The 24,051-nt window shown below is 54.3% G+C and overlaps 4 protein-coding genes and 2 non-coding genes across 6 annotated transcripts; 2 read left to right on the top strand and 4 right to left on the bottom strand.

The window, feature by feature from the left end:
• Window positions 1–841: 841 nt before the first annotated feature.
• On the top strand, window positions 842–922 carry V2A60_004688. Its single transcript has one exon. It is a non-coding gene; the product is annotated as a tRNA-Ser (tRNA).
• A 583-nt stretch (window positions 923–1,505) lies between these two features.
• Window positions 1,506–1,586, bottom strand: V2A60_004687. The gene has a single exon. It is a non-coding gene; the product is annotated as a tRNA-Ser (tRNA).
• Window positions 1,587–2,227: 641 nt separating this feature from the next.
• Window positions 2,228–4,684, bottom strand: V2A60_004686 (uncharacterized protein; the record flags this gene model as incomplete). Its single annotated transcript, XM_083256003.1, has 2 exons — window positions 2,228–3,996; window positions 4,084–4,684. The coding sequence occupies 2 exons, from the start codon at window positions 4,682–4,684 to the stop codon at window positions 2,228–2,230; spliced, it is 2,370 nt and encodes a 789-aa protein (XP_083112129.1).
• Window positions 4,685–7,052: 2,368 nt separating this feature from the next.
• Window positions 7,053–8,950, bottom strand: V2A60_004685 (Zn(II)2Cys6 transcription factor domain-containing protein; the record flags this gene model as incomplete). The annotated part of the gene is made up of 2 exons (XM_083256002.1): window positions 7,053–8,652; window positions 8,796–8,950. The coding sequence occupies 2 exons, from the start codon at window positions 8,948–8,950 to the stop codon at window positions 7,053–7,055; spliced, it is 1,755 nt and encodes a 584-aa protein (XP_083112128.1).
• A 1,793-nt stretch (window positions 8,951–10,743) lies between these two features.
• V2A60_004684 (uncharacterized protein) lies at window positions 10,744–11,706 on the bottom strand (the record flags this gene model as incomplete). Its single annotated transcript, XM_083256001.1, has 1 exon — window positions 10,744–11,706. One exon carries the CDS (start codon window positions 11,704–11,706, stop codon window positions 10,744–10,746), a length of 963 nt encoding a protein of 320 aa, XP_083112127.1.
• Window positions 11,707–17,776: 6,070 nt separating this feature from the next.
• Window positions 17,777–18,817, top strand: V2A60_004683 (Endonuclease/exonuclease/phosphatase; the record flags this gene model as incomplete). The annotated part of the gene is made up of 1 exon (XM_083256000.1): window positions 17,777–18,817. The coding sequence occupies one exon, from the start codon at window positions 17,777–17,779 to the stop codon at window positions 18,815–18,817; it is 1,041 nt and encodes a 346-aa protein (XP_083112126.1).
• Between the last annotated feature and the right edge of the window lie 5,234 nt (window positions 18,818–24,051).

Genomic DNA, 24,051 nt, shown 5'->3' with positions numbered 1-24,051 from the left:
ACCCACTTTATCGGTTCTTGTTCGTTGGAATTCACCCACAATTTAGATGAAAGGTTTCGGACCCCCCACTGATTCGTAAGATATACAAAAGGTCCGTCGTCATCTTTGGGGCAGCAGATAGCCATGCCATCCCCCCCCCTTCCCCGCCGCCTCGTTGAACCGTTCCGTGGCTTGGTATACCGACGGTGGCGCGGCTCCAATTGGCAAATCCCGAGAGTTACGGCGTAGCGATTCATCCGGCACTGGCACGTATTTGTCCACAATCTCAATACCACCTGGCTAGCTAGGTATAGCGCCATAGTCCAGGCTCCAGCTCCATCCTGTTGTTTCTATGCGTAGTGGGAACCGCCTAACTATTGAAGCTCTCTCAAGGCAGCAAAGAGGGCCGGGTCCCTCCGCCCAGTGGCACTTTTGTACACCAACACGGGGGGTTTTGAGCGACATGCTCAGTCCTGGTTTCGGTGAATAGAAAACAAGGTTCGGACATAAAGTATCGTAATAGTCGGCAACTTTTGATGCGACGAGAGTATTGCAATGTGGCGATAGTATGTCGTCAACACCCTCGACTTACCTTGCACTCATGAGTCAGTGCGGGCTCTGAAGACCGGGTACAAAGCAGAACAGGCTCTGGTGGCGCTGTTGGGGTAACGACAGGTGTGGTTAAGAAATCATGCGGCGGGAAAACTGTCGAGCAGAAAGGCGCACAGCAACACAGCCAACAATGTATTGTATCAATGTCCACAGCGAAGCTTCGCCAAGAGACGGAACGTAATGAAGTTATGAGTTCTGCGGGTGTGCAGGCATCTATAGTGATATTTAGGGTGCTCATTTTCAACAAATAGACACTTTGGCCGAGTGGTTAAGGCGGTGCCCTGCTAAGGCATTACGTTCGCGTGCGTAGGTTCGAATCCTGCAGGTGTCGGGTGTTTTCTTTTTGTCTCTCTGTACACAGAGACGCCATGACATTTTGCCTTTTGCTCTTGGGCTGTAAATTCATTTTTTGTGTAATTCTGGTGATAATTTAGCAGTATAAAACTGAAGAGTATGTGGTGGCAAACCCCCACCTGTTAGACCTAGGAAGGTCGCCCAGCTGGAGGCTGGCAGCAGCTGGCAGCACGTCAATCCTGACGAGCCTCTGTTCTCTGACTATGCCAATAGTCAACAGGATCGCGAGTCTACAGGCACTTCGCTTTGCACAATATGTGGTCTGAAGTAACGAGTAGAGGGTTGATTCTTCAATCTAGTAGTAACGGTAGCTATCTTAAGTACTTGCCGGTTCTCGCGTGCCGGCAGCCAAAATTGGCTGCGCACATGTAACACCACCAGTAATTTTCATTGTTAACAGATGGCACCTTCATAGTATTACAATGCATTTATTACTTTCAGAATTGTTATGCTAAGACGAGTTTAGAGAGACAGAAAAGTGCAAATTTGAATTACACATCTTCATCATCTAGCACCGGTCTTCCAACGACGGCAAAAAAAGGTAGACAAAAAGAAACACCCGACACCTGCAGGATTCGAACCTACGCACGCGAACGTAATGCCTTAGCAGGGCACCGCCTTAACCACTCGGCCAAAGTGTCTTAGTTGCAATCGGCGCAACTATTTATTCACATAAATCTAGATGTTTCTCATGCTACTAATCGATACTGAGCGCTCTTTGCCCTGCCGGTGATATTGGCCAGAACGGTGTAAAGAGCACGCAAGATTAAAACCCCCCTAGCGTTTTGAACTCAATGATAGGGAGATCAATAGCAACCGAGCCCTTCTTGCACCCTTCTACGTCCTAGAGGAGTGACTGCCCAAATCGTGGTTTGCCTTGCTGCAGGCTGAAGTAGGCAATCACCGTTTCCGTCTTCGGTGCAGAAGTAATGTTCTACGTCTGCAAATCTACTCAGGGCCTCTGGCAATGAATTTGAGGAGAGAAAAGTATACGATACCTCCAATTCATCGCCAAGCCTTCTTTCAAGACGACATTTACGATGGCCGATAGGTGCTTGCGCAAGCGGCCGGCAAAGAGTTTCCCAGTGTTCCCAGACTCGGCTCTGCTCCGGGCCCGCGATTTCGCAAGTGAACGCAACAGTCAGAAAAGAGCCGCAAAGGTCACGTATTACTCTTCGGATCAATAAAGAGTATCATTTGTACTGAACTGCGCAACTCGGATGACCAATTATCGATTATTTACATTAAATAATGTTCCCTCAAATAGCAACGCGCGTCGAGGTTACCAAGTTTTAGGCCCAAAAGTCTCACCATCAGCAAGCGGCCTGATGATGGCAGTGTCCTGAACATCCATGGTGTTCAGAGCTCCAACAGAACCCCACCACGGTGTCATCTCCGTACCAGTCAAGCTCAAGGCAAGGAAGATGAGAATGGTGCTCAGTGCCAGGCCGACGTCGAGACCAGCAGAGGTGACGTAGTTGAACTGCATCCACCACCCGCGGTACTTGTTACGAATGTACTTGTTGAACAAGAAGCCGACCCAAGCCCAGGACAGGTAGTTGAGGGCCGTGGCGGGAGGGATCATGCCGCTGCCACCAAAGATGATGGGCCAGTTGATGAAGCGCACAATGGAGCGCGGGTTGCGGCGCATCATCGCCCAAGTGATGACTGGGCAGATGGCACCGACAAGGAAAAACCAGAGCATGGGTGAGTACAAGGCGCCGATACCAAACATGCGCTGGGCACCAATGACACCCCAAATCACAGAAGCATTGAAGTAGACCTTGGCACCGGGGCAGGTAAAGTGATTCTCCTGCTTCGCTGTGCAGATGCCGCTGATGGCGCCAAGAGCCCAATTCAAGACAGCAACTTGGACGATGGAGGACCAGATCACAGCTATAGTCTGTCCCATAAAAACAGTCTTGGGAGGAACCTTCATGTACATGGCCATCTTCATGTCACTGACAAAATAAAGACCCTGGTATAGGGCGTTGTATCCGTAAGCCTTGAAGAGCATGTTGGCGACAGGCTTGCCCTCGAGCATATAACTGGCCATGAACTCGGTCAAGACGTTTAGACCCAGCTGAACATTGGTGGCGCCCTGAATGATACCAGTAGGCAGAATGAAGAGCCAGGCAATAACCATGGCGACAATGTATCCCCAAGCGGGCATGTTGGTTTCATAGCCCAGAACCGTTCCAAGACCCATACCGAAGATGGCAAAAAACAGAATGGCATACCACCAGAATGGGACCGGATCGTACTTGGCGTATAATCTGGTGTGGATGTCTTCGTCATCCTTGCCCATGGTGGTGAGACGAAGCCAAATCTCTTTTCCGTGATTGAGAATAGTGTGGACCACGAGCGCGGAGATGGCGGCAAAGGAAACCCCGTACGCCATGGTGAAAGTGGCAGAGAGGAAAAGCGGCGAATACGCCTTGTACTTTTCCATGTCGAGTTCATAATTTGGAGTGAGCACGCGACTGACATCATAAGGCTGGGCGGTATTGTCGTAGCTCTCAGAATCGCTGATGGGTAGGTAGAGGTTGTAAAAAGCGTTGCTGTAATGAATGCCAATGTTGGTAATCATCATGAAGATGACCACGCCTACAGTGGTGTTCGCAATGGCATGCCAGGGGAAGATGAGAGGCGAGGTCGTGTATCCGCTGATCTGGGTCCAGTCAAACGTGATAGGGATCAGTGAAATACCAGTCCAGCCGCCGAAAAGCTGGTTGACAACGGGGCTCTGGGGTTTGATCCAGGTGACAAAGGCGAAGACGCTGAGGAACGGCGCGATGAAGCCGGGGAACCAGTACCACAGAAAGGAGCCCAAGCAGACGTAGGCGAACCATCTGTAACGGCCGATGGACCAGCCATTGGTCTTGGCAGGGTCGGAGGGGGAGTGGTCGTGGAGGGCGTAGAAGAGCGACGTGTTGATCAAGTTGGTGGGCCAAATCATGGCGGCAGGCTCGATTAGATAGCGACGGAACAAGCCTGCCATGCCGAAGCCGCACATGGAGATGGTAAAGGTAAGAAGAAGCTGAAAGCCCCCTGCGATTTTCGAGCGGTTAGACATTTTTTTTTTCTTTTTCATTCTTCTGCCTGCTCTGGATTCAACAGAAGCAGGGAAAAACTTACAACCAAAATCCTGCTTGTAAAACTGCTTCATGGCCAGGATGATGTCGGTGCTGTAGGCGGAGCCGCCGCCGAAGCTGACATTGGCCATGATGACGACCAGCGCGTGTTCCTTCTTGTTCCACGGGCCCGGGTTGAAGTTGAACCGCAGGCCGAGGAGGCGGAACTGGCGGTCCGGCATCAGCCAGGACCAGGCGACGCCGACCGGGTGGCAGAGCAGCTGGGCGACGTACGTGGTGATGACGATGGACGGCGCGCGCATGCTGAAGAGCATGTTGAGGCCGGAGCCGAGGGTGGTGAAGAGCATGCCGATGACCCAGGCGCGGATCGTGTTGGCCGGCACGTCCTCGTCGTAGTTGCGCACGGCTGCGCGCACCTCGGGGTACGGCGAGTCCTCGAGTATGTGCTCGGCCTCGGCAATGGCCGTCTTGGGGTCCGACGACGCCAGCGCGCCGGCGACCTCGTCGATGAAGTCGTCGGGCAGGTTGGGGTCGTGCAGGTGGTGCCGCTGCACGGCGCGCAGCTGCTCTTGCGCCTCGAGCTGGGAGATGTCGCCGATGGCATGGCTCGTGGCGCTGCCGTCGCTCGAGTGCTTCTCCCCCATGATTGTTTGCCTTTTTTTTTTTTTTTTTTTTTTTTTTTTTTCAAGACGGCGAAATTCTGCGCGAGCGATTCTGAGCAAACAGGTTTGGTACAGGCGAGAGATTGGTGTGAATCTGAATCTTCTCTTTGCTGGCCCGCGTGGTTGCAGCTCTTGTCGCGATGGGGATGGAGCCAAGGCAAGGTCGGACAGGAGGGGTCAGGCGTTGATCGCCAGGTGGCAGTTTGATATATATACCAACCACCAGGAATTATGCTTCACATAGCTGTACGTCGACAGATAAAGGGACCCTTCCATGGGACCCTGCACACAAGAGGGGGGCACACTCATAGGTTGGTTCGCTCCTAGAGCCGACATGTTATCTTGCAGTGGCACTAACACAAAAGGACCTTGAAAATTGGGTTGCATCAAAGCTCTGGGCGATGAGGGCGACCGAGCAAAGCTCCCCAGAAGCCCCGGATCATCGTTCATCATACCAATTATAGTTCCTGTGTGCGCCCTTGTCGCGTGTAGGAGCCCACTTATCATGGGGGAAACAATGCAGGCTAGTGAGGCCCTCGTTGTCTGTCAGCAGCGTGCGCCTGACCAGCCCAACGGTTCAAATCTCGAATCGACGGCAATACCGCAAAACGAAAGTGGTGTCCGGCCCCAACGACTAGAGAGACAAAGTCCTGGGATTGGTGGACACTGCGGCCCGTGGCTTTCGCTCCTCTTCCCACAGCCCTTGGGAAATGACATTGAGCGCCGCCTCGGCGCCGTTTTCGGTGGTGTCCAATGGAACTTTTGGTTGCCAGGGCATGCAATCTGGAATATCGGCAGCCACCCATCACGAGACTGAGGATACCGCCCAGTAACAGGCCAGTTTTGGGTCGCGCTGACCCGCTGCGGAGTGCGCCACTGGGGGTTGGTTCCCCGGAAGAGGCAGCTGAAAGGTCCTTGCAGCTTTGGTTCGTACAGAGGACAGAAAATGTAATACTAAGTAGATACCAGTTTCGCTTACTGCGCGAGGAGTTGTGTTGTGGGCAGACTCTTGAAGTCAGGCTCCCTAGCTGGCGCATATGGAGTATACTATTACGCTGTGATACGACCGCCGCAACGTTGCTGAATCAATAGACTTTGCTGTCTTGGACGCACTTGCGAAGCTTAAGTACCCTGCACACCTTGTCCTTATCAAGCTGCCCGCTGGCGCCCACAAACGTGGCCGCCTTGGAATGGAAAATTAGTCAAGATGCACACAATACTCGAAGCTCGTGGATGATGGCGTTTTGCTTCGGCAACTAGTATGCCGGCCGACGCCATCGTCGCCTCCGGAGACCTGTGATTGGCACCGGAAAGGCCCGGCACGGTGCTTTGGCCGTAACGGGCGACCACATTCTCCTACACGCCCGCCAGCTATGCAAGCCAAAGGACCGCTTGCCGACTATCTTTCTCTCTGAAAGATAGTTGCAGGAGGTCCAATGCAAGCTGATTCCTCACAAAAGTTCGCTACGCACAGGGTACAATATGCTAGAATGAACGAGGCAGGCGAAGCAAAAGTGCCACTCCCGGAGCCGGAGCCGGCCTTTGCTGCAAGCTTTCACCTGCCAGGCTGCAAGCCGATACCTATCCGTTAATCATGCACCGTTGGATAGCGGAGCAGAGAATATCTGAGCTGAGCGCGCAGTTTGCGGGTTTGGGGCTGAACTGCATGCCATGCAGACCGGTCTAAAAGTCGGGCTGTGACTTTGGTATTCAGGCATCAGAATCAGGCCTGGCCATACGTCGCTGCACATTTGTTAGCAAGCAATGAGGCGAGCAAGCAAGCCTACGGGTGTTGGCATGCTTTAATGTGACTTTTCACTATTAGCTGTAATTGAGATTGAAATCGTGGCAAAGTCAATTGAAGGTCCCATATATCACTGATAAATACAACAATCTTTGCGCCATTCAACCCATCATATACACAGATACTGCAATGTCAGTATAAACATTTGAAATTTCATAATCTCTTTTTCGTTCGGGTTTGCATCACGCCGCATTGCCAACACACTGCTTGCACAATTAATTTGCGTGCAGCAGCAAGCGCGGCGGCAAGCTAGGGGGGGTTCTTGGCAAGCCTTGCGTATAGCTCGAAAGCGGAAAGCAAGCTTCCAGATTTCCTTTCTTGCCACGACAAGCATTTCAGACCATGGAAGCCCCCCTGATACGATTTTCCCAATTCACGCCTTCATGAGACGTGGTTGAGAAGGAATTCGCCTTCTCCACAGTGAGGGGCGGTTTTGATGCCAGCCACGGCCCTGGACCCTTTGTCTCGATGTACATTTCTTTCATCATGTTGTCTCTGGGAGCCTCATGGCCGAGAATCATCACCACCACCACCACCGCAACCACTTCAGTACGCGATGGTGACGACTTGGCCCTCTGAGCCGATGGCCACGTCATGCAGCGTCTTCATGACAGCCGTGGCGGCCCTCTCCGGAAGAAACTCTATATTCATAAAAAAGACACGGTGCGTGTTGCAAATATACACGCCCGGGATGCAACCGCAGCCCGCGCCCGCGCCCGCACCCGCACCCGCACCCGCACCCGCACCCGCACCTAGGGTCGCAACGTCAGCCACGGCCGCGACGCCGCGCTCCTCAATCAGCATCTTGGCCTCGGCAATGGCGGCCATGAGCTTGGCGTCCCAGATGCCCTCGCGGCGGGGCCGCTGGCGCAGCAGGGCAATGGCCTTGCGGCGCAGGGCGCCGTCGCGGCAGCTGCTGGCGACCATGAAGAGCGGCTCGCAGACGGAGGGCGAGAAGGAGTAGACGGGCCGGCCGCGCTGCTCCTCGAGCAGGGCCTCCTCGGCGACGAGCTTCTGGGTCAGCTTGACGATGCGGCGAAACTTGGCGGCGAAGGCGTCCCACGCCAGCTCGTACCGGCTCAGGTCGATGCTCGACGCGATCTCGGCGCCGCACAGCCAAATGTCGAGCACCAGCGCGCAGTCGAGGTCCGTCTGCCGCAGCCGCTGCGACCACTTGAGGTGCGAGAACTTGACCTTCCACGCTGATAGCGCGTGGCGGTATGGCTGGCGCAGGTCCGGCACGGGCGGCAGCGCTGCTGTTGCCGCGGCGTCCGGCCCACTGGCTCCCGCCGCCACCGGCCCCGTCGTTCGGCGAATCTTCTCGTTGCGCACCGCCATCAGCAGCCCACCCACCAGCCGCTGCAGCTCAAAGCAGGCCTCCGTCGCCGATCCGAACGGCGCCACGGGCACCTCGCGCGGGATGTTGCTGCGGCGGAGGATGGGCTGCCGCGCCCCCGTCCACATGTACTGCACCTCGAACCCGTCCACCAGACCGACGAGCGACTTGGTGGGCAGCATGGGCTCCGCCGGCGCGCCGTCCAGCGGCGACGACGCCTCCGTCTTCTCGAGAAACTGCCACTGCTGCGCCACGTGCAGGCCGTGGCTGGCGTGCATCATGGCCTCCTTGGGGTCGCCGCGCAGGCTGCTGAGTCCCGTGAAGAGCACGCTGGCCATGAGCAGCACCTCGGCCGAGCGGGCGTCCTTGCGGTGCGCCAGCTCGACGAGGTGCGCAATCGCCTCGTTGTACTGCCGGAGCGCGAACTTGTAGTGGTCCTGCCGGATGACCTGCGCGCGCGCGTCGTCGGCCGGGGTCTTGAACCACGAGTACATGGCCGCCATGGACAGGCTGGCGTGCCAGATGGCGGGCTGCGTCTGCGCGGCCAGCAGCACGTCGACGTGCCAAAAGGGCTGGTAAAAGGCCCCGGCAACCTGCGTGACCGTCTTGGTGCGGAACAGGTTGAACATTTCCCGCTCGTGCGCCGTCGCCTTGCCGTAGATGGGCGTAAGCGCATGCAGGCATTGCGTCGCGATGGGCGAGGCGCACTGGGCAGGCTCCGGCGCGATTTCGAAGCCGTCGCATTTCCGGCCTGTCGAGATGCACTTTTTACACTCGGGACGGCCTTCGTCGCACTTGACACGGCGGATACTGCGGACGAAAAGAGGCTGGTCAGCAGACGGAACTTGGACCCGTCGCAATAATACACGCATGCCTTGTTGGTTTCGAGGCGCCAGGCCCAACCATCTATTTCTTTGCGGGGAGCAGAGGACTCTACTGCTGTTGAAACTCACCGGCAAGTGATGCACCCAGTCTTGACCTTGGGTGTCCAGCGACGTTGGCGAGGTTTCTGTGCCGGCTTGCCCACCGGTTCCATGGCGGCGAAGCCAACTTCAGGCGAGCCGCCTCCAATCTTTTCGACGACACGATATACTCGTTGGCGCTCCATTTTCGATGCGGATTTACATAGATGCTTATGACGAAAGAGAAAAGATAGATGCGGCGGGCCCCGGGGGGGAGGGGTTTCTCTTGGCGGTGATGGGGATTGAACCGGGAGCGACCCTGATATTATTACCAGCGGAGCAGGATGTAATCCAACCAACTGGAGTGATGAATGCGACTCTCAAGCGGAGACGAGCTGTGCTGACTGGGCTGAAGGGGAGGGGCAACCCTTTCCTGTCCTTTCCTGTGGTGACCTCGGGATGATTGATGACAGGGTTCAGAACGGTGCGTCGAGGCTTAGTGTGGTGGCCACAGGGCTGTGTAAGAGATGCGAGTCCAACACGGCGACGGGTGGAAGTAGAAAAGGAAAGGAGGGAATAAAAGAAGGAAAACATCCCGGAGCGAATAGTCGAGATATCAGCAAATATCTCTGGTGGCAACCCACCCACACACAGGGTTCGGGGCTGCACGGCATAGCCTGGCTGGCGCGTGGCGTCGTCGCTGGGCTGATGGGAAGCTGCAACAGCAAAGAGGCGGAGTGGAGAAGCCGATCACCAGCTGGAGAACTCACTGCCTACACATGGCGAGAGGGGAGACGGAACCAATTACGAGGCCCCGACAAGACTGCAGTGGAGTTTTTAACTTGTCGGTTGTCCCAAATAGGAATATTTTCTGACGTGAAGCGGCTGGTGCTGCAACCTCGGGACGGGAAATCTTACCCAGTCAAGTGCTCAAGAGGTTGAGTTTTGGCTACAAAGGGGGACTGGCAACTTGGCAAATTCAGTCGAGAGGGGGGGCAGGGGTAGATTTATATTGTAAAAACATTTCGAGGCCGCAGGTCTTTATTCTTTGGAAATGCCCATTGCTGTCTTCTTGGCGCTGCTTTATTCTGCCTTTTTTTTTTATCCCCGTCTTGTTTGCGGGCAAGAGGTGCTTGCGTGGCCGCGACGACAAACCCCAGCACAAGAACAACTTCAAAGACCACACCAACCATCTCTTGGCGCGTACGCACTGACAATTTCACTTTTGGGCCAACTAACCAACTATCAGTAGTTAGTTACTAAGTTAGTAGCCCCCAAGAAACACAGTAAGCGAGTAATCTGACAAGCAGGTTGCGTCTCCGCCCCCGATAACCGATCATGTTTCACGACGGCCGGTTAATAGCGCATACGTATCCGTTCAGTCACAATGGTAGTCTTTCTTTTTTTAACATATATTGATCGATGAAAGTAGATTCAACTATTAGGACTGAGAGTGGCTGGCTTGTAGTCAATGCTAAAACTTGCTCCTCCCCCAGACGTGTAATAAAAAATCGCGGCGGATGGAATAACTGCACTACCATGCCTGTGGTACGCCAAAATGAAGCTGCCAGAGCCGAAACAAGAGAAAAGCGAGAAAGATGAACAAAGGAAAAGAGGGTCAATGACACCCAGGAATAAAAGCAGACGCCTAAAGCATTCGAAGCAGGCCCTCGTAAGTGTGCTGAGGACCCTGTAACTAGTCTGTACGAGTCTCGAACTGGCCATCCCCGTAAACGCCGATCCGATGCAGAGAGAAAACCGGAAAAGCAGAAAACCCCCCACAGAACGCCCCTAGAATCCCATAAAAGCCAGTAATCCCGGACTGCCGAAAACAGAAACAACTCCCCGGCCGGGGTAACCCAAAAAGAGAAAAACGCCATCGATTATGCAGGCCAAGCAGGGGCGGCATCCTCCCCCTTGCAAAGAATGAATAGAAAAATCGCACCAGATCTGACTAAAATATTCGCCTCCTCCTCTTCCCAATCGTAGCAAATGATATTCAAGGAAGTAGAAATCGGACCCTCTTGGTTGGCTTGGCGTGACCCGAAAGAGCCTTCGTCGTAGCCTCCCCAGGCAACCTTCTCCCAGCAGCGGCGGCGGCCAAGAAGCGGCCTCGCGTCTCGCTCATGGTCAACTCCTCCTCGGTCTCCTCCTCGATGGACCAGACGTCGGCGCTCGGCTCGCGCCAGAGATGGCCGGGCCTGCTGACGCGGGGTGGCGAGGCGGTGCCGCCGGCACCGGCGGCGGCGACGGCCGGCCGACCACCATGGTGCGATGCCGCCCAGGCACCCCGTCCGCGGAATCCAGCAGTGGCCGAGGCGGCGGTGCTGGACCGCGGCGGCGGCGCCGCTGCCGGGAAAGACGACGACGACGACGACGTCGTCGCCACCGTGCGGGGGACGGTGGCAAAGGGAGGGCTGCGGGAACGAAATCCAAAGGGGTAGCCGCCGAAGCTGTGCCGGGGCGGCATGGCAAAGCCGAGGCGGCGGTTAGGGCTCAGCAGCTGCTGCTGCTTCTGCCACGGCGAGGAAGAGAAGCGGATGTACTCGTCGCCGTCGTCGTCGTCGCCGTCATCCGACGTCAGGCCGTCCGAGTCAAAGTCGGGCGACGCGGAGCAGCGGCGTAGCTTGCCGAGGCCGTCGAGGGTCGAGGGGCTCACGCTGCGGACCCAGTCCTGCGGGCGGCGGCCGGCGACCTCGATGCCGGCGTCAAAGTCGTCCATGGCGTCGCCGTCGCCGTCGTCATCGTGCATGTCCTCGTCGGAGGAAAAGGCCGCATCGTCGTCGTCGTCCTCGTCGTCTTCGGCGTTTGGGGTGAGAAAGTAGGTCAGGGGATCCTCGTCAATGTCGTCGAGGAGCGGGCGCGGCTCTATGCTCTTGTTGGCGGAGCCGGGACGCACCAGGCGCAGCTGCGTCGGCGGCCACGACTGACGATGAGAATTGATGCTGGATAGTGAGGGCATGTTGGTGTTGATGTGGTTGGATACAGGGAAGAAGATGGAAGAAGAAGAAGAAGAAGTAAATGTTCGAGGCTATATCGCAAAAGGGGGGAATATTTAGGAGTTGCAAAGTGGTTTGTTAGGCAACTAGGGCGAGATGGCGAAAGAGTCTGCGTGGTGTAAGTGGTGGTGTAAGTGGTGGTGTAAGTGGTTGTTGGTGTGGCTGCGCTTTGTACTAGGTGAGGGGGGCGAGAGATGCCCCCGTGAAAGGAGCTGCAAACCAATGGCAAAGAGGCTCGGATAGAAAACCGCAGGCACAGATTCTCGCAATCAAGAAGAGAGATGGATGGAGAGGGACGAGGTCGCTTCCTTTTGCCGTGCGCAAAACAATCCTGTCTCCTGGTTCGAGACGAAAAGGACAAGCCGACTCGGAGAGGGGGAGGAATGCGGGAGCCTACGAGTCCATATATAACATTTCGAAAGGCCGGCCCGGCCAGAGGAGGCAGCCGCCTTTTGTCCTACTTTTGGAGGTATATCTCAAGATGTGGCACATGCAAGCCCTTGCTCGGGACTAACGAACTACTACACCATACCATCCTTGCAACTGCGACGCCACACCAAAAACTGATGAGTCCCCCCGGTTCTGCACAAAAGCTACTTAGTCGACGCCATCTAGTGTGAGGGGTGGAGCGGAAGGAAGGGAACAAGGGCCAGCCTGACCAGCCAATGTGAGTCGACGGCGAGGACCAGAAACGCACACCTCGAGATGTGCTTGTCTTGCGCGCGCGTGCGCCAGTGACAATCAGCAGCCAGCAGCCTTCTGGCGGCGGAGGGAAGGGGGGGGGGGGGGGGGGGCGTGGGCAGGACTTGGTCATGTTACCATGGTCTGGTCCACCACATGAATCGACGGCGGCGTTACGGTCGGATGGTGTGTGCATGCCAGACCTGTCACATCGCTATACTGACCAGTAGCTCTCTTTTTTTTTATATCTTGCCAAGTACCTTGGAGGAACGTGGACGACTAAGCCCGGCCGCGCAAGCCAAAGCTGAACAATGAGGCAGCAGCGTGTAAGACATGGGCGCGCGCCGGCGCCGCCAATAATGAGAGCCACTCGTGCGCCGAGAAGGAGGAGGAGGAGGAGGAGGCAGGAAAGAGAAGAGACGAAGAAAAAAAAAAGTGACAAGAGAACGCGAGGCCAAGTACATTCATGGAGGAAAGGGGGCGAAAAATGATCAATCGAGGACCATGATGGCAAGGATACCTTACAACACGGCCAATACCCGTAGCGAGTGCAACACTCCTGGCGGCATGCATTGTGCCATCTGGGAAAGGCAGCAGAGCGATGGCGACGGGGCTTTTTCTTTTTCTTTCTTTCTTTTTTTTTCTTTCTTAAATTGTCTTTTTTTCTTACGCGCGATATCACCCATCCATCTATTTTTCTGGCTCGTCACAGTCTCTTATCGGCACACTGAAGCAAGCCAAGCCATGAGTAAGAAGAATGGAAAGAAGAAAGAAAATAAGCGAGCGTGATGTGGTGCCAACTGCGGACCTTGTCGCATTACTTAACTAGTAGACTAGTAGTTATAATTGCAAAAGGCGCGCGAGGGCTGAGTTGAGCTGGGTGAATGAGTCTTGTCTGGTGGCGGCGTCTTATTAGCCCTGCTGCTGCTGCTGCTGCTGCTACTGAGGGCGCTGCGCCTTTTTTGAATGAGCTCGTATTATTGTTCTTCTCTACTTAGGCAAACTACTCAGCCATCACTACTGACTTCTGATGCACACAAATGTGCCCAAGGGAAAGGAACGCGGCTTGTGAAGGCGGCAGTGGTGGTGTGAGAGTAAAACAAGCAGATACCAGGCAAGAGGGTGGTGGCGCACATTTTCTTTTGTCCCTCGCTTCATGTCTTCTTCTTGAACCACCCGACTTTTTTTTTTGTTTTTCCCCCGTGGACATATTAATGATTTCAAATCCCAAATACTTGGACGCCTAGATGAAAAGAAGGCTCGGGACCCAGAGTACGCAAGACCATGACGAAATCCGGAGCCAAAACGGCAAGTATACTTTGCGCCACTGGGGCTGGACAGGAATGACCTTGGGGGTCATGCAAGGCACCAGCGCGGATGCGCAGTCTTTTGGTAAAAAAAAAAAAGACTTCCTCGACATGGTGAGTAAACATACACAATACGGGGGGCAAGAATAAAAGAAAAGAACCCGAGCCGAAGGAGCCGGCTCGTCATCCGCATGGCTTAGATGGTATCACGGGTTATTTCCTGCAGGTGGAACACACAGTGGGCTTTTTTTTCCCCCGATCCCGCATCACAGAACTCGATCGCAGATGGGCATCATGCAGGCGAGTTTTGGAAGGGGAAAAAAAAGAAACAGACAAAGCCATCCGGACAAAAATACAAAAAAGCACACACCCTGATTTTTTTGATCATGCGGGTATGGGCAGAACGGGATGGGGCAAAGGCAAATCTACCATGATGGGATGGGACGGGGGAGTGGGCAAAAGGTGATCATACGGGACATGGAAAAGTGGCCATGGGCAAAAAAGAAACCCCCCCTCAGAAGAGAAAAGGGAGCCAGGGCAACCAGGAAGAGCTTAGCTAGTCAGTGATTGTCGTATCTAGAGCCCTGCATTGCCCTGCTGATGAGACACAGACACACGAATCCGCAGTACGAGAGGGAGGAGAGAGAGCCAGTGAGAGGGCAGAAGAGGGCAGCGAGGCCGTTTTAGCGGGCTGTTGGCGGGTTTGTTAGCGGGCTATTAGCGGACTGTCAAAATGGGACCGTTGGCGGGCTGTTGGGCATGGTTTCGGGGCGCGTCTCTGTCTGGTTAGATGGCGATAGGTAGTTGGCAGATCGCCCCTCTTGAACGCCGGTGCTGCTTGAGCTGCTGCTGCTGCTGCTGCTGCATGACATGATAAAACTGGGATAAATATAGCTCGATAGCGCTGTAGCCCTTGCTCGAGTTGGTTACCTGCAAGGCTTGTCAAGCTTGTAAGAATATCATCCATGCTTTGCCCCCCTATGCCAAAGCAGCAAGCAAGCAAATGTCAGTCAAAGGTCCCTTTGGACAGCCCTCCTTCGCACTTGCTCAGCGCATGCGCTCCGCAAGATCCCTTCATTGGCTTTCCCGATAGTTGCCTTTTTTTACTCTTCCGTCGCTCGCCACCCACTCACTACCAGTAGTGAGCCTTTCTAATCTTGCCTGCCCCCGATACGCTAAAACAGAGTCATCTGCACCACCACGCGCCGCCGCCACCGCTTAGCCCCGTCCGTCCGTCCGCCGGGGGGATCCGCCCCGCCCGGTACATGGCCCGTAAGGGAGACGTTCAGCTCTCATTGTTTCTGATTTTTTTTTTTTTGGCCGCAAAAGATAAAACAAGGAAACAGATGAACCTAAATTGGAAATTCTGGTCACGGCCCGTTGCCGTTCCTCAAAGTCTCCGTTTCCCCCCATTCTTACCGCGCACTAAGTAGTTACGACCTTGGCCGTGCTTATCTCGCTCATCACGCTTCTCCCCTCCCACCCACCCATTCACTTACATCGCCACACAGAATCACTTGGCCACTGCAACCCCCCGAAAAAAGCAACCCAATACCGTTCATGCACGAAGACGACAAAGCGGCCGGTGCGGAAATGCAAGACACTTCCGGGCCGCATGCCCTTTCCGTCCTAGGCCTAGCAGAAAGGTTGACTGCTAGCATTTAGAAGAAGATGGACGGCACTTGAGCTTCTTGACCTGCCTGCCCTCCCTGCCCTCACCCCCACTCACCCACCACCACCACAACCCATCTACACCGTGAATCCCATGACTTCCCCCTTCGTCTCGCATTTTGGGTCATGTTCGGTTTCGGGCCCCATTGGACTGCAAACGGCAGACGTCCATCGGCCGGGAACAAGACCTAGTCTTTGCAGCATGATCCGCCGCCGTGGGTCGCTCCCGGACATGTCGTCATACTGCCTGCAGCCCCCCTCCCCAAAGGTTAGCGGCAAACCTGTGTAAGTGAAGGTTGCCCTCAAGTCTCGGTGGGTTGCGTAACGGGTCGAGCAAACCAGCCGGCTAAGCCATCTTGGCATACTCACGATTCGTGAGTTATGCTTTGGGGTTACGTCGTATCCGGTCCGTCTTGGTTGCGTGAGACGCCATTCCCAGCGTTGCATGGCTGAATCCTGGGAGGGTAGGGACAAGGACGTTTCGTGCATGACTGGCGTCGAGCGATAATCCCAGTACCCTCAGATATCATAAAAAGCACACATGATGTGAACTTGGGGTGCAGCATGCACATCGTCTTGAACAATGGAGCTTCTGCCATCACGTGGATCATCACCACCCAACATTCTCTGTCATTCCTAGACAGCAATAACGATGACATTGTAAGGTTAAGGTAATCCAAGATATCTGATGGCATACTTTAGTTGGTACATGATATGCTGGGTGATGGTGTCGCCGTCGCCCTATCGCTAGGAATCAGTGACTATCAAGGTCAAGAGTTGTTGTCGGCAGCATCTCCAGGCCTCTGCCCTGCATTTGCAGGCATCTGGCTGGCGCAGCTGAGCCAAACTCAACTATGACATGTAAAGCTATAACAACGAAATGAAACTAGAACTTTTCCGGCAACAGTCAACTGGTAGGTTGGGGGGGCGAGAGCGAGAGGCAGTGTATGCATGTACTGGTACGCAGCGCAACGCGCGTCGTCGTCATCATTGGCAAACCGTGCCAACATGATGATTGAACAACAGCTGCCATCGTCCTGTCCAATTCAAGATGGTAACAATACTGAGTACTATTGATATTGAATCGATGCCGAGGGAAACCTCCAGCGACAAGTTGGCCTTCGCGTAATGGAGGGTCTGTGCAGTGCCATGATCTGCCGCGGCAGCCTTTTCGAAGAAAGAATGTCGGTACTCTGCCGAAATACCACGGCAGAATGTCTGATTATCGAACGGGACTTGTTCACGTGGCATCGGGAGCACTGTCTCGGACCGGTGAGCTATGGGTTTGGCGACAAAAGCAAGCATTGCACTACTTACTGGCTCCTATGTTGGCGAGAGAGACTCTCGACACCATTGCTACATCCGTACAATACTGCAGCGCGTGTTCACGGGCTGAGCTTTGCCAGCCTGTTTATACTAGATGTAACCAGTGAGATAACTGCCTTTTGCTGTTGCCCATCAGTTTTGGCATGGATGGGAAGCGGTTGACCGGCAGCTCTTACCGAGTTAGCTACACCATGGAGACGAAACCATGTCGCCAGACTGGCGACTGAGAATAGTAGACTTGGGATGATTGTTTCCTCTCCCTCTCCCTCTTCTTCTTCTCCTTGTTCTTTTTCCAATCAGCGATAGACTATCAACCGGAGTTGTACGGATCTCCCGCCCAATGTCATGGCTATGGCGGGATACGGATTGGTATCCAGTATCTGGAGTATTTCCACCCCGTACATGGGATGGTTTCGTGAGAAAGAACTCGTATTTTTCTCGGCCGCCGAGCGGGGAACGAATCGAGGCAATTATTTCTCTTTCCAAGGAACTTGCAGGCCCCATTTCCCCTCTGCCCACTACTTAATAGTACAAACCAGCTTCTAAACCTGCCAGAAAACCACCTGGTCCTGCTCTTTTCCGACTGAAGTTTTCTCACCATTTTGCGGTGGCACTCACGGCACGAACAAAAAGACCTTGACCCTCTCGAACCCATCGCCCTTTCGCGGCTACATAGCCATCTTGTGTCACTTGTGTTCCCCCACAGCCTGAACCACTTCTCGCGCCGCCAACGTCACTCACCTCTCCACACGTCCTTTTTCAACCTCCGAGCCAAGGCGGCGCTACACGTGACAGTGTGCGATTATCTGGGGAACCGACGCAAAGAGGGGAAGAAAAGACCTCGGAGCTGTCTTGAAGGCCCTTTTTCTTTTTCTTTCTTGTTCCTCCGGCTAGTTGGGTTTTTTTGCTTTTAATGCCGGCTTCATCATTGGCAGCGAAAAGACGGTCGGCACGCAACTCGTTCCCATTCCAACTAGCCCTGACCTGCATTATTGCCTTCTTCGTCGCCCTCACCTGGCATCTCTACGCAGCCCAGCGCTTCTCTGCCATGACGTCGCAAGATGGCGGCAAACCGGGCCCGTTCGCTCACGTCCCGGCAGTCGGTGACGCTGTGGGCCAGCAGCAGCAGCAGCAGCAGCAGCTAAAGCCGGCCGACATCCCGACCGACTCGTCGCTGCACGTCTCGATCGACGGCCAGAGCGGCTCGGACGGCACCGCGATTCCCGCCCCCGCCGCCCGCAACGGCACGATGCCGCTGCGGCTCGTCTCGTACAACGTGCGCAACGCCAACCCGTGGCCCGTGACGGGCGAGCAGCCGTGGCGGGTGCGCGGGCCCAAGCTCGCCGCGCAGCTGCGCTTCATCACCGAGGGCCACGAGAGCGCGTTCCTGTGCCTGCAGGAGTGCTTCCTGTCGCAGGTGCGCGACGTCGAGGCCCGGCTGGGCCCGGCCTGGTCGCACGTCGGGCGCGGCCGCGACGCGCGCGCCTCGGACGGCGAGTTCTCGCCCATCTTCTACCGCGCCGACGCGTGGGCCTGCACGCACAGCGAGACGCGCTGGCTGAGCGAGACGCCGGACCGCCCGTCGCGCGGTTGGGACGCGGCACTGAACCGCATCGTCACGATCGGCGAGTTCACCCACCGCGCCCGCGGGACCCGCGTCGTCGTCATGAGCACGCACTTTGACCACGTGGGCGTCCGGGCCCGCGAGGAGAGCGCCCGCCTGCTCATCTCCATCGGCAAGGAGTGGAGCAAGAACAGCGGACGCGGCGAGGCGCTCGCCGCGGTGCTCGTCGGGGGCGACTTCAATAGCACGCCCGAAGACGGCGCCTACAAGATGATGGTCGCCGAGGGCTCCGGCATGTCGGACATTTCAGACCTGGTGCCGCCCGAGGAACACTACGGGAACCACCTGACGTACACCAGCTTTGGCGAGCCGGGCGAATGGCCGCAGCGCATCGATTTCCTCTTCATCCAGGAGCCGCGGGCGGCCAAGATCAAGTCGTTTGGCGTCCTGGCCAACAGCTTCGACGACAATGTGCGCCTCTCGGATCACCGGCCTGTGGTGGCGGACATGGATATTCCGATTTAGAAATTGGCCTCTCCCTCTTTTCTGTCGATCTTGTACGATGGGGTTTCTTTTTTCCCTTGATAGATGTGAATAAAAAGAACATGCACGACAAAGACTACAATGGCCGGAAAGTCCATCTCAGTTACGGGACGATGGGAAGCAACAACACTTGGGTGCAAACGGCAGCTCTTGCTGAGCCAAAAGGCATATGTGTGAAGGTGCGAAGCTGGCGTTTTCCAGACGACGTCCCATGTCTGTCATCCCCGCAGGTTGGCCTTGTACGACGCACAATATTGTCCGAGGTCGCGCAGCGCCAGGTTGCAGACGACGAGGAGGACCACGAGGGCCACGAGGACCACGAGGCTGCGCATCCCGTCAGCAGCGATGGCGGACAGACACATCCCGCGCCGGACTATCTATGCAAAAGGGACCAAAGATGGGTTCGCCCGCCGATGGGGTCCCCTTGCTGGCGAGTCACGGTGCGGTCTGCGTTTGCAAACGGAACAGAGTCGCCAAAAGACCGACCAGCGCACGCGCACAGAAGATTAGACGGCGTGGGGTCTCCAGAGCCAAGGCGAGGTGATGATGGTGGTAGTGGTGGTGGCGCGTTCCCGGTTTCTGGAACATGAGTGTGGTTTCACAGCAGGAGGGCGCGCGCGCGCACGGCGGCGGTGTTTGGAGGGGGGGGGATGGCAGGTCGGTGGCGATGCAATATCAATATAGGCGAGCATGTATGCGGCTTTCTCGTGTCCCCCAAACCAATCTGTAGAGGGCGAGTACGCACACATACACATCACGCATAGATGCACACACACTCACGCACGCACGCACGCACACACAATCTCACACACCGCTACTCGCACAGGATATCCTGCATATATAGACAATGTATCTTTTTTGTCCTTTTGAACGGTTTGCACCGGTTTCGAGTACGTACAGTTTTGCGTGAGTTCCCCCTCCCCCTCCGGAGAAAAGGGTACGTGGTGAGTACCGGGCAGCAGCAGGCGGCCCAATCTGCGGCCAGGTCGCTCACCAGTTAGTTGCCTCTCTCTGTGCATTGCCATGTGGGTTGTGGCTTCACCGGAACGGAAGGGGGGGCGGACGACGAAAGGAAAAGCCGCCATTGCAAGTTTGCAACGCATGGACAAAGGCACACGCGGAGAAGAATGGAGGGAAGTGGGCAATTGTATGATTCCCTTTCCCCGGCTGCAGAGCTCTCTCACGCTTGATGCCGGCCATTTTCTTTTTCCTTTTTTTCTTGTACATGGGTTCGGACCGTTCGCGACGACATGTCAGCTACTTACAACTACAACCAAGTACTACATTACCACCACCACCACCTTTGTGCTCCTCTGCTCCCCTCCCCCCGACCCGCCACAGACATCAGACGTGTAGGCGAGTGGCAAATGCTCCGGGAACGGGGTCTAGCTAGATAGAGGTGGGCGCCAGAGTAAGGTCTTGCCGATTTTGGATTACAGAGAGAGAGAGAGAGAGAAAGGGCTCGCGGTCCGAGTTGTCAACGCCACCACCGATGCTGCACTGCGTTTAGATAGAGCAACGCAGCAGCAGTTTTTCTCTGTTTACTTTCTTTTTTTTCTTACATTTTCCGAAACTGTAGAGATGCATTGCATTATGGGAAGTAGCAGAGGCGATTCATAACAACCTTTCTCGACGTGGCCTCTGCTGCATTGATGGTGCTGTATCAACATACATAGGCCGCCGTCCCTTCCGCGGAACTGGGGAACAAAGCACGCTATGCAATATGATGCCACGCATCGGGGCAATGGGCGATGAGGAGGAAGAGAATCTGATATATCATCAGCGCAAGTCATAATTTGGCGGGTTTCGCTGAACAAGTCTGCACGAAGGGCCAAGACAGCTGCTTTTGCATAAAAGGTAAAGCGCCGCGGGATCCCCCTCCCCCCAGAGGTTCTCGAGTCAGGTTCACACCAGCCAGCTACGCGAGGCTTTCACCTGAAACCGAAAGCCTTCTTGCCAACTACGGTGGTGGCAAGTGGGAAGAGGGGGATAGGAACAGCCCGTTGTCGATAACATGAGAATTGCTCAGCGTGAGAGGGGGAAAGGGGGAGGGGGTCGCCTCGCCGGAAAATGCTTGATTGTGACGCCACCTGATGCGCTGGCTACGTGGGCAAAAAGGCAGCTTTCCGTCAAGTAAAAAGGAAGAGCCTATGGGAAAAGGATGGAGTCATGGGTGACGATGTGGTGCATGTCCACCAACGGCTCCCTTACACTGGCCTCTGGACAACGACGCCGGGCTCGGCTTTTTTGTTTGAAAAGGGAAGAAACTAGACCGCATCACGATATTCTTCACTTTGGAGTTGGTTCAAAGATATTGCCAGTGGCTTGACAAACTACCGTGCAGAGAGGCATGACAGCGGCACTGGACGTCAGTCAGAGTCACTGGGCGGCCGAGGTTGCATCAGCAGCCCACCTTGGTTGCATGGGGTAGTTGGGTTCAGGGTGGTGGCTGACGCGAGGTGCTGCGATGCGAACTAGATTTCAGTACGCCTTTTTTTTTCTCGATTCTGAATGAGTCAACCCGTTTGTTGGAGTGTCTTTCTTTCCCCTTGATTCTGAATGAGTCAACCGATTTGTTGGAGGGTCATTTTTTTCTCCACGGTTTAGAAAGAAACACCAAGGAACTCGCAAGAGCAGGTATAATAAGCGAGAGGAGAGGACTGACCTATTCTAGCATGTGCGGGACGCAACGGCTGTGTTTCAACGTTTCAACGCGGCGCTGTTTAGCTAGGTAAATCACTCACCAGATACGGAGTTTACGTCTTTGGCCGCATATCTGAGATGTATAGCAATACGATATAATAAAGTGAAGCAAAAACTGGTTCATTATGGGAGGGATAGGCGGTTTCGGGTGCTGTATTCCGGGATTCGAAGCAAACGTGTACTGAGTACGTAGATGGGATCGTACTCCGTACAATGGGAAACAAGGTATCAATGGGCAAGCTTTGCAGGATGAGACATGTCAGCTCCGGTTTGGGGCAAGATGGACGTTGCTCGTCCTCACACGCATTTGTCGACGGACGCCATGACGAAAAAAAAAAAAGCGAGACCCGCCTTGCACTAGGAGAAGGAGGACGAGGAGAGAAAGGTGACTTGACCGGGAAGAACCAAAGCCGTACGGAACGCTCGTCTCGCTGATCCAGAACGAAAAGGCTTCATGAGGAGCGGGGGCAGAGAGGCTGAGAACAGAAAGGGTAAAGGTACTGATACGTAGCAGCTAGCTTGACAGGTTTGTTGAGCTTATTCTCCAAGCCCGAGCGAGATTCGTCTTGTTCCGCATGTACCCCACAGTTGGGCTTCCATCGGGACGACAAGACGTGGGACGTGGGAGGAGGTCATGGAAGAGGGGGAGGCGAAGAAGCAGGAGGCTGAAGAGGCTGGCGAGCCAAAGTGTGAGGGTAAAAAAAAATCATAATAATAAAAAAAGGGACTCTGAGGGCTGGATAGAAACATGGTGAAAAAGAGACTACGGAGTCATGTGTGATGCGTGTGATGTGTGTGCGTGTGTGCGTGTGTGTGGCAAAAATGATAAATAAATCAAAAAAAAAAAAAAAACCCCCAGAGTCCCGAGCCTGTTGGGGTCAATTCTGGCTGGTTGCTTTGTAGATGTGATGCCTGATATACAGCCAGTGATCATGGACATGCTACGGAGTGCATAGAAGCACCCTTGATAAGGTGACGATGAGGCTACCCAAACTGCTCCGTACAAAGGAAATCCCTGACGATGGTGGAGATGGCAGGACGAAAAGGGGGGAAACAGCGCGTCGATGGAGAGTCGAATGCACGAGAATAAGGTCACTGGGCCTAGATCGATGCCAATTGGCATACTTGAGCTTTTTTATTTCCTGCCCTGTCGAGCTGACTTTGTGTGACTCTTGTTTTTGTTTGTGCATTTCTATTTTGAAAGTTTTTTTTTTTCTGAAAAAACAAATCATTTTATTATTTTGACCGGCTCGGTTGGGCTGCGAGATTGGTGATGACACTGCTGCGAGATGCAGCGCTGTGCTGTAAGTACTCCATACCATGGATGGAGGCGGGAAGGAGGGGGAGACCAGCGGGGGGGGAGACGTTGATTAATGCGGCTCGGCAACGGAGAGGAGGGTAAGTATCGATCTTGCTTGGTAGAGGCAGAAACTGAGAATCAGAGTGAGAGGAGAGGGGGGAGGGGGGAGTGTTGCATCAAAGGTAAGGTACTCTTGACGATGTGGTGGATGATGCAGACTCAACAAGAAAGAGGGAATGCGTCATTGGGGGTGTGTATGTGGAAAAGCAGGTAGGCGTCCAAATCAACAGGAAGGACGTTTGTTTCAGTGACTTGAGAGAGTCTCTTGCTCTCTTGCTCTCTTAGCTTTCTCTTTGTTGCGTTGCGTTGTACAAGGGCAATGTTGGGCATCAGAGAGACACAGACGACAGCCAGCCAGACTAAATAACGGTTCACAAGGAAAAAAAGAAAAAAAAAAGAGACCAGAAAACCGGGATTTATAAAAAGAAATCGAAAAGAAAAAGAAAGAAAAAGAAATGGCGTGCAAAACGGTTCCACATTGGGCGACGGGGGGCGAGTGAGCAAGTGACATGTTGGATCGACATGGCGTTAGCGAGAATGGTCATTGGCTGGCACTTTTTTCCCGCCGCATACAAGGTTAATGAAAGCAGATTAAATATATATATATCAGAGTAAATATAAATATAAATGTATATACACACGTAAAGAGTGAAACACGGAATATACTTGATAATCAAAGTAATGACAGGGAGGTACGTAAAGACTCACCTCTTGAGTATCGAAGCTGGGCATGAAGTGCTTACGTAATGTAGCGACAAAGCCTCCTGGAAGATGAGAAGATGGATAAGTTACCAGAGATACTTTTCCTCTTTTTTTGTCCCATTCGACGTGACACAGGATGACAACCTTACTTGGCCATGCTTATTTTTTTATTCGTTTTTATTCTTTCTTCTTTTGGTTCCTCAACTTTTTCATACTGTAGATGCCCTTTTTTTTTTCCCTCTGCCACACGCAGTTTCTCGTGCGCAAAGGGAACGAGCCCCAACCAAAAAGTCTCAGGGCCTCCCGTGTGTTAGTTATGTACCTATTTATAACGGGACGAGCCGGACGGACGGGCCTCGCCAGCACCAAGAAAAAAAAATAAGAAAAAAAAATAAGAAAAAAAAACGGCCACTAGCAGTCAGTAAGTACCAGTACTGGTAAGTAGCAGGCG

This window comes from Cordyceps javanica, chromosome 3 (assembly GCF_051103115.1).
Source record: "Cordyceps javanica chromosome 3, complete sequence".
In the NCBI taxonomy this organism is placed as follows: Eukaryota; Fungi; Ascomycota; class Sordariomycetes; order Hypocreales; family Cordycipitaceae; genus Cordyceps; species Cordyceps javanica.
The sequence above is the reverse complement of the archived record's forward strand: the minus strand, read 5'-3'. Positions and strand labels throughout refer to the sequence as shown.